Here is a 10,174-nt window from a genome sequence, read left to right on the forward strand (position 1 = left end):
ACTGAAAACTTCTTTTCCTCTTAATCTTTCTGGATCCCTGAGTCTAAGCTCTGGTTTGAGAAGCGCAGCTCTTCTCTGCCGTGTACTTTGATGTCAGAAAACCTCAGGGCTCAGTGCATCTCATCAGACACTCAGCGGTTGTTAAAGGGCCTGCCCCGCTCACACGTCCGGGTCTCACTGCTGCTGACAGTCATTGGCTTTAAAACGCAGGACGGCGCTCTGCTCGTCCTCGGAAACCTATGCCAGTGCCCAGAGCGGCAGTTCTAGACGCTGAGGCAGCCTGACTGCATCCAGGCCTTGGAGCCAACCTGGGGCTGAATCCGGACTCTGCCACTTACTGGGTGATTTGGGGCAACTTCCCTAACCTCTTTGTGCCTTGGATTCCTCTATAAGTAGGGATGCAGCATTACCTACCTTACAGGTGGGTGCTGGGATTTGCTGAGGTGATGGAGGAGTAGCACCCCAGTGGCTCAGCTGGTTAAGAATCTGTCTGCAACGCAGGAGACCCAGGTTCAGTCCCTGGGTGGGGAAGATGCCCTGCAGAAGGGAAAGGCTACCCACTCCAGGATCCTGGCCTGGAGAATTCCATGGACTGTATAGTCCACGGGGTCGCAAAGAGTCAGACACGACTGAGCGACTTTCACTCGCTCACCACTAACAGCGCTGGCGCAGGGCAAATGCTCCACGAATGTTAGCTTATGAAAGCATAATGAGCTAAGGCGTGCACGTGTGTGTGCACATGCACACACATGTGCAGACAAGCCTCAAGCATGTGTGGCCATCGTCACGACAGAGGCCAGCAGCCCGCCTGCCTGGTGTCTGGGGCTCCCTTGTGCCTGGGGCGTCGGGGGGAGTGCCCGGTGGGCGAGTGGTGACAGTGTGGGCTGCCCGTGGGCACGTGCTGTGTGCCAGACCCCTTTATGTGTGTGACCTGATGCTCCCAGCACCTGACCCTGCAGCGGTCGCCCCATTTCACGGAAGAGCCGACAGAGAGGGAAGTGACTCGCCTGAGGTCACACGGCTGGCAGCTGGCAGAGGCAGGATTTGAACTCAACCCTGGGAACACGTATAATCGTTGCTCACAGAGGCCACGTGTATCTGGAGGTCTCCGTGTCACCAGGGTGACTTGTGCCACCCCAGCCAAAGCCTCCAGCTATGTAGGGGCTTTGGGTAAATGCAGCTCTTCACGCCGCACGCCAGTGACTTGCCTGACTCAGGGGAGAGTGTCACTCTGCGTCGGGTTCCCAGAGCCACGGGAGCCTGGGTTCTGGTCTCAGGTCTGCGGTGCTGTCAGGGCTGAGGCTGGGACACGGCGACCTGCCGCCCGGCTGCAGGACCCGCATCTGCAAAACGAGGAGACACCTGCTCAGAGGGGCTGTGTGGAAAACAGAGGCGCTGCGTGCAGAAGCGCGGACTTCCTAAAATAGTGTCAGACAGCTCCGTTCGTCCTGCTGCAGAAAGTTTTGATAGTTTTGAAGCCTCGGCGTGTGCGTCAGTTACCTTGCCTGTCCTGTGTCCCTTCCCAGCGTGGGTTTCTAGGATCCACGTCCAACTGTAGTAGGGAGGTTTCACAGACGATTCGAAAATTCTCTTTTCATCCCCTGCAGGTGTGGGCAGGGTCATCACTGGATTATATTTTTTGTGCTGAGGCTTTCACAGTCCTCTTGCTGAAACACCAAGTGTCCTCTTAGGCCGAATCGAGGAGACGCAGGTGCGACACTCGTAGAGATGCTGGCTCCTTACTTCTGCTTTGTTGTTGCTTTTGCAGCTTTAATCGCCTTGACTTACCTCCGTATGAAACCTTTGAAGATTTACGGGAGAAGCTTCTCATGGCTGTGGAAAATGCCCAAGGATTCGAGGGGGTAGATTAAGCGCCCCCTGCCTCGGGGCGGTTGTTCTTCGAGCAAGTCCTGCTTGCACTTTTGCATTTGCCTGACAGACTCTGCAGAGACGCTGGCAGAGAGCAACGCGGCGAGGGGTCCCGGAGCGGAGCCCCTGCCCCCGACTTGCCCACGGCCCACAGGGAGGCCCCGTCCCAGGCCGCGTTCCTGCATTTCCCACCAATTTCCAGCTGGTTGATGTGTATACTGGTTACATTTCAGGAGGACTTATTCTATTTATGTTGTGCCTCTGTAGGCCAAGCCCTTAATAAATATTTTCCATACTTTATAATGACAGCGAATGGAATTAATCACTCTACAGGTATAGTATTACAACTCATGTTTACTTTTTAAAATGATTTAGACCGATTTGCAGATTTTATTTCACTACAATTAAAGATGTCTCATGTACTTGGAAAAGTGAGCTTTTTTTTTTTTGTATTTGAACTTCATACCAGGTTTAATGTTGGTGATGTTTTTATTTTTAAAGTACTTGGAAAGCCCCACCCCCTACCGGATTAGCTATGGAAGACTGACTTCTGTCCAAAAACCTTCTGCAGACAAATACTCTAACATCAGGCATCATGACATTTTTTTCCATGCTCAGAATGAGAACTGGATATTACGTTTTTTTGTTCAAATTCAGTGTAATAGCTGCAGACTGAGAGAATTGTAACATAGCATGACAAAATTTGTGTTGACTTGAAGGAATCACACCATTATTCCTTAGAAGTGATTACGTGTGCTGGAGCACTTTTGAGGCAGGGTTGGACTATCACTTCTCGTAAGAGAAGCTACTTAACCCTTCCCAATGCTGTACAGTCCTCCTATTGTATTTTCCTCCTTGCTGTTGTAGTAGAGACACTTGAGTGGAACTTGGCACCGAGTGATTCAAAACTGTGGAAAGCAGACCTGTAGAGTCTTCTGTTTGTATGCGTTTGCTAGCGGTAGCTGAATACGCAACTTTTGTTCTAACTGCACCAATCCTGAAGGCACTTTATGTACTACGTGGAGGTCATATCTGGTTTTCTTTTTTTTTCTTTAATCATAAGCATTGAATGTGATTTCTTCTCTCTGCACACACCCTTCCGGTGCAATATCTATTGATTGTGAATCTGGCTGCTGGTGTCTAAACCCTGGCTGTAAAGCTGAGCCTAGAGACCTGTCCTCACCAAGCGTTCTGTGATTTCTACTCCACTGCAAAGATTACTAGACACTTAATCTAACCGGGTTTCGTTCCCAGTGACCTGTTGCATGCTTCCATACCATGCTCTGCCCGAGCTGTGTCCATCACGTGCTAGATTAAAAGGGCGGAGAAGACTTGATTTGACGCCCTGACCTCTGGCTCTCCAGCTGACCCTGCCGGGGGTGGAGGCCTCTGCGGGATTTAGGTTCTTGGCCACTTGTGAGGCCTTGTTGCAGAACTGTGTTCTGAAAGGACGCCTGAGGCAGGGCCAGGGGGTCTGGCAAACCCTTCTGTCCTCCTTAACCTGTGTTGTCCTAAACCCTCCGGTGGCCGTCCAGAGAAACTGGATATATCACTTGCCAGTCATAGATGAGACCCAAAAAACTGTGGTTTCAGGGCCTCCGTTTAGGATCTTCCGGGTGGCTTGTGGGAAGCCACGAATGTTTGTGGTTGAGTTGTTTAAAGAGGCTGCAGAGCCCTTGGCATCTAAAAGAAGGTGGAGTTCTACAGAGTTGAGGGTTGTTCCCTTTCACAGTGATTTTTAAAAATCCCATAGTGATCAGAAAACCTAGATGTTGAGTAATTAGAAAAACAATATTGCTCATTATTTTTACCTCTTGGTGGGATTTTGTCCCTTCAGTTGATATAACGAGTGTCTCCTCCTCTTGGCCCCTTGGCTTGCTTTTTATGATTCATGTCAAAGCCTGGGAGAGCAGTGTGCTGGGATGGGCTTCATAAGTGTGCAATTATAGGGAAGAAATCCAACAATCCCTGTCGAAGAACTGGAATTCTTCTGTCATTTCATAAATTCTTAAATCAGAATGTTCACTGAATGCAAATTAGGCAAAGTACTGAAAATATGAAAGAAAACCCATTCTAAGATCATTTCTGTGCCAAGAACAGATAAGAATTATTGAAATAGACCCCCATGAGTACTTGGAAGGCGGTAATTGGGAATGACACTTCAGTTCATCTCTTCCTTATTATCTGATTTCAGTGACAGCTCAGAAGTGCTGGGTTTAGAGTTTGTTTGGGGGTTTTGGCTTCCTTGAATCCAAATAAGCTTCCCCAGTTCGCAGGCACCCTCAGGGTTTCAGTCTGCGTCTAAAACAGTCACGTACCTTGTTTTCTCTTGATCGTGACGACCGCTGTCCACCCCTGTCACACTGTACTCTCAGGAGGCAGTAAGGAAGAGCAGAGGGCCTCTGCCCACCCCGCTGAGCACACCTGGGGGTGGAAGACGCTGTCGCCGCCCCTGGATCTCTCAACAGTGATGCCTTTTTAGAAATGACCGGAATCCAGCTTCTCTAGGCCCCTGGAAAAGAGCCGTTAGGAGCCATTTAGCCATGAGGTTTAAGAAGTCAGTTCCAGAATTTGCATATTGCATGTGGTTGAAAGGTTTTTAAACATCAGCTAACCCAGTCACCTGTAAAAGCCCTGCGTGTCTCTAGTCCCCCTCTTGTCGGCCTAACGGTGAATCTGGGGAGGGATTGGCTCCAGGCAGGGCCTGCTCTTGCACCCGCCGCCTCTGCAACGGGAAACGGCGAGGCGTGGGTCTCAGTGCTCTTTTCCTTTTTCCTGAAACACGTCCCTTTACTTACCAAGGCGCTTTGGTAGCTCCCACCAGATACTCCCTAAGGCCAGATGACAAATGCTTCAAGCAACCTGACATGGTTTGTTCCTCCCACATAAGGATGCAGGCACAGATTCTGAGAAGAATGGTTTGCAAAGTATTTGAACTGCTTTCTGCATCTCACACTGTTCGACAGACAGCATGGACAGCTGCCGTGTGACCTCGCCAGGTCCAAACTGGCTCCCCTGAAAACCGAGCTAGCGTGCGGCAAACTACTCCTTGTCCTCACAGTTACTGTTCTCACGTGACTCAGCTGTTTTTCTAAGTCTTGGATCTCGCCTCTGAAATGTCAGGATCCGTAGAGAGCGCGCCTGGGTTAACCAGTCCTCACGCCCCGCCCAGCCGTGCGCTAGGCCCCTCTTGCCTCCTCACGCTGGCCCCCCAGCCCTGGCGGACCCCGGTGTCGACTCCTGCCCTGCCAGCAGGGGGCGAAGCCACGCAGGGACCCGCCTGCCCCGCCCCAGGAGGTCCCGCTCTACCTCTTAGACTTTGGGGTGCATCCTGGTAAGTCAAAACTGCCGATTTTAGGTCCAAGATGTGTTTTTTAAAATAATGCTTAATAAACTCCACTTTGTACTTTAGATTTTACAACTGGGAAGAAAAATGTGACATACTTTGGACCACTTTTTTTTTTTTTTTTTTAATTTATCGAAGCCTTAACGAACCGTGTATCTACATTTGCATTCACACACCCCCGCCCCCCGTCCCCAGAGCGTTTTCAGTGTCTTGGAGACAAAGCTGTAGCGTTAGGATGTGAGCTTGTACGTTTCATAGGAAAGGAGAGCTTTCTGTTGGTACAGAATCGTCCGAGAAAACCTCTCGTTTAGACCTCTCCCCCCCTTCGTTAAAGGTGTTATGTGCAGAGCAATGCATGTTTAGGAAGCATGTCTCTTCATTGGTTGGTTTTGTGTTTGTATGTGTAACAGTAGACCCTCACGGCGCTGGTGACAGACCTCTGTGTACAACCTTCTCAACCTGTATCAGTGCATCGTAAGCCTCATGACCATGACCTGTGTCCACAGACAGCTGTGTTCCTAAAGAAGCCACTTTGCCCCTCTCCCTCAGACTAATTTCACCTGGATTGTCACGGTTTCCTTCATGTTAACTTTGCATAACTGTTCGTCCTTCACTACTATGTATGTAATATATATACGAACATCTGCTGTCCAAATATATCTGTATATATTTGTATAGCATTTGCGCCTACCTTGAGGAATCTGGTTTCAAATGGGAGTGAGAGGTTAGTCCCTGCTACAGTTTCCTCCAAGCTGTGTCCTGAGAATTCTGACCCTCAGAGAACCCAAGGGAGATGATGATAGAATATGCTGTTATCTCTTAATTCAGCATCTATTATCACACAAAACATGAAAAAAACAGTGACTTTTAAGGTGAAAAGTTTCAAGCATTCCAAATGAATTCTCAATGTTTCGTAACTTTTTATTATAACCTCACCTCTAATACAAAGCCAAGTACTATTTGATACAGTGATTAAAAACCAAACAACTTGGAAATTTTTTAAAAGACATCTTCTGGCTAACTGCTCATTTTCACAATCAGAATAGGTTTAAAATACAGTTGAATTTGATACAGGTAAAAAACGTTTTGTTGAAGAACAAATTCCTTTTGCTTTTCGTTTTTCTTGAGAGACCTAAAGAGAAATTGTGGATTGTTTTCCTGACTTAACAAAAGAGTAATGTGACAAAATGAAGTCATTGTAAAGACGTGATGCGACTTGTCAAATATTTAATAAAGGATTGTGGAAGCTGGAACTTTTTCTACATCAAGTATTATAGGTTGTCTGTTTTAAAGCTTCTTCATGAATGCATTGTCTTAATTGTTTGGGGGGTGATATTCAAATGCCTGCAACTTTGTAGATAGTATGCTCATTTCCTTCATCTCCCTAGAAGTTCCATATCTTTAGAAACATTAAAGACTTCTCAGAACACATGGGTTGAGCTTAATGGGATGTACCTCTATTCTTATCCATCTGTCTTTTATTTAAGAATTAACGACTTGATGGATTACCCAAGTGGTAATATAAAGTCCATGACTGGAAAGGCATATTTCATCTCTGGTTTTCGTCCAACTAACCCTCAATTTATGTCCGTTAATAAGACTCAGTAATGAAGCCTAAGATGGTTCTCAGAAAGAAAATCCAGACCTCATGTCAATTCCCTGATAAAACAGGTAGTCTCCTCAAATTTTGCTCCTTTTCCTTACCTCTTGATGGCCTTAACTTGTGCCCTCAGAGACTGCCAGGAGGTAGCATCCAAGCAGGAAGTAATTTCGTCGTGGTCTCCTGCTCCTTGTCTCTCTCAGTTAGCAGTAGGCTGTGTCCTGCTGGAAAGACGTCGGTAGGCGTCCGAGTTCCTGCAGCCTCCTCCAGCCTCGGAGGAACGCACAGGGGAGATGTCAGCGGATAGAGCCACCCTGAACTCGTATGTGTCCATCCTCAGAGAGAAACACACATGATGAGTTTATATGAAATAGAGGAATAAACCATACATCACTTACACTGTTGCTGGGTTAGTAAACGCGTACCCTGCTCTGAAGTCCAAGGGTGACCTAGGCACTCCTGAAACTCGAAAGCCTCCTGGTAAAAGCTGATGGTAAGCCTGGGCATCCGGGAATTCTCTCTCATCACTGTGGCTGGTCCTGGGTACCATATCCAGAGGGGCCCCTGGACGTACGAGGGCAGATTCCACTTCCCATCCCCTTGGTGCGCCCCCACCCGGAAGACGGCGCCTCTCAACACCGCTCTCCCAGAGAACCCGGACTGCGGGGTCTCTGAGTGTTCAGAGGACTTGGACTGGACAGGAGAACAAAACGATGGAGGCTTTTATTGACCCAGACGGGCTCCTTCGTCAGGGGACTACAGGATCCCGGGCCCGCCTGGGGGACACCTGCTGGTGGGGACTGAGGAAGTGCAGAACCACGGTTCCCTTTGTAGGACTGACCACAGGCCAGCCTGGGGAACAGGTCAAGTGGCCCGAAATCAGCCTGTCCCCTTCCTGCAACCCCGGGCTGTGCCTCCGTCCCTTTCCCAACGAAGCCCAAGTCCATCCTGGCAGCAAGTCACAGGGTGAGCTTGACCGGAAAGCAGTGGAGAGGCTGCCCCCTGCCTCCGAGCGAAGTGGCATCTCCCCTCGGAGATGGGACCCCCTGGACACCCAGGGCTTCAGAGAGCAGGTCAGAGGCTTCCCTCAAGTCCCAGCCCAAGCCTGGCCCCCGCGCTCAAAGCAGCAGACCCTGGCCCCTCTGGGTCCGCCTGCTGCATGTATCTTGAAGCCTGAGCTGCCTGCTCTATCTGAGTCCCCTCCTTGGCCGGATGTCTGGTCCACTTACCCCTTCGGTGCCTCTCCACACGTCCACGGGGCACCATCGCCTGCGGCTCTGCAGCCTCGGGGCCTCGCTGGCCGCAGGAACAGACACAGCCTTGGAGAGAGGGAGTCGGGGACCTGACGGCAGGAGGGGAGGGCACACAGGTCCTCCACGAGCCCTGCGCTCACCTCGCCCAGTGCTCGAGGAAGGCCTTCTCTGCGGGAGAAGTTCACTCGCAGACGGCCCATTTGGAAGGGGTGAGGGTCGTGCAGGAAGGAAAGCCGCAGCCAGGGAAAGGCAGGTCTCGCTGTGATTAAAGGGAAATCATACATTCTGGCAACTGCTAAGCAGTCCCGCACTGTGGGAGTTTTACATACACTTCCCAGAATGAAGTTACCAGTTTTCAGCCCTGCGTGGCCTTGTTCAGACGGAAAAGCAAGACCAGCTAAAGGCAGACCATTCCGCACTGCTGCGTGCCCGGAGCTCACCACGCTTTAATCACACAATTGCCAAATGTTTGATCCAGAAGGACCTTGGCCGCGTGACTCCCCAGTTCTTGCCCTTGCTTCCTCCCCGGGTGCCCCGTGCAGTTGGCCTCACTAGCCCTCGGGGGCAGCCCTGCAGAGACCCAGGATGATGGCCGTGGGAACCGAAGACCCCCAGGGAGGGGCCGATCAGCTTCTCGCGCTGCCCTGTGGGTCCCTGGGGGCTGGTGCGACCTCTCTGACCCTGTCTCTGCGCTCCAGCGGCTTGTCTACACAGAGGGGCCACTCGCCACCAGGCCCGGGGGAGAGAGGAGGGCCACCGATGCCTAGCTGGAAATGGGCAGCCACCCTCAGCCTCAAGGCCACCCCTCCCTGGCGAGGCCAGGCCCAGGGTCAAAGTCAGACCCTCAGCATCCCACTTTGGGTGGGAAACCTGGGTTGTCAAGGGAACCTTGCAAACACATCAAGCTGGTCTCACTCTTAAACCCCTCACGGTGGAGCAGAGTGCAGGGGGGCCCGTGGGGGGCAGAGGACCAGAGCACAGGCGGGTGCCAGGGGTACCCCAGGCAGCCTCCTGCCTCCGAGCCGGGCCACCAGGATGGTGTAAAAGCCACCACCAGGTAGCTTCAGTCTACCTCAAGCAGTATTGTCCCAGCCAGGAAGAGGCCGTGGTCAACATCCTCAGGAAACCGTCTCTTGCTGGCAGGGGCCAGAGCCCTCCGCCACCCCAGGTGTCCCCGCAGCCTCCCCAAAACGCAGGAGGAGCCCTTGAGCAGGGTAGGGGCCCCGCAGCACTGGGCGCATGTTTGTGGGAATCGGGGCCGCTGCACAACTGTGGGCTTCCCGGCGGCTCGATGGTGAAGAGTCCCCCAGCCAAGCAGGAGACACAGGTTCCATGCCTGATCTGGGAGGATCCCCTGGAGGAGGACATGGCAACGCACCCCAGTGTCCGTACCTGGGGAATCCCAGGGACAGAGGAGCCTGGCGGGCCCCAGGGTCACAGAGTCAGACACGAGCGAGCGACTAAGCATAGCCACCACCCCAGCGCACGCCCTCCTGTCTGCACGGTGAACTCGAGGGTTGGGAGGTGAGGGGCTGGTCCCAGACGCCCCTCCAGCCATCGCCCGTCTCAGGACCCTCCGCAGCCCCCAGGCAGGGGGAGGGACGGCCAGTGTAAGGTTGTGCAAGAGGATGAGAACCAGAGGGACAGACCACCCTCCACCCCCTGCCCAGCCGCACGGCCACAGCTAACCACAAAGGAGGCTGGGAAATGGGGTCGGGGACAAGCAGCCTTCAGCACCTCTTTGCAGAGTGAGCCTCCCCTTCGGAGAGTGGCCTTCCTGCCATTTGCCAAGCTTCCATAGTCTCCGATTCCCTCTCTTGGGATAGCAGTACTACTGCTCACCGTAAATCTCAGTCTAATAAGGTAGGTATTGTCACCACCAACTTACACACGAGGAATCAGACCAGGCGGCCCAGAGTCTTACAGAGGACAGATCTGAACCCGGGTGGTTTGGCTCAAAGCCTCCCGTCAGCCACTCACTCTGGCCCATCCTCCAACCCCTGCACCAAACCTCCTCTCCGAGGGAAGAGCCCAGACACTCATTCACACTAAGACGCACATGAGTGATCACACCAAATGCATGACCCATTCTAGATGTTTTTACAA

The 10,174-nt window shown here is 51.8% G+C and overlaps 1 protein-coding gene across 8 annotated transcripts in view; it reads left to right on the forward strand.

The window, feature by feature from the left end:
* Nucleotides 1–6,468, forward strand: part of NEDD4L (NEDD4 like E3 ubiquitin protein ligase) — a 365,586-nt gene extending 359,118 nt beyond the window's left edge. For all 8 annotated transcript variants that reach the window (XM_061131038.1, XM_061131046.1, XM_061131041.1 and 5 more), the window contains one exon: nt 1,769–6,468. In XM_061131038.1, coding sequence (XP_060987021.1) covers nt 1,769–1,871 — 103 coding nt within the window. In that variant the 3' untranslated portion in view covers nt 1,872–6,468. The remainder of the gene's footprint in view (nt 1–1,768) is intronic.
* Nucleotides 6,469–10,174: the final 3,706 nt, after the last annotated feature.

Source organism: Dama dama, chromosome 27 (assembly GCF_033118175.1).
Source record: "Dama dama isolate Ldn47 chromosome 27, ASM3311817v1, whole genome shotgun sequence".
Classification (NCBI taxonomy): domain Eukaryota; kingdom Metazoa; phylum Chordata; class Mammalia; order Artiodactyla; family Cervidae; genus Dama; species Dama dama.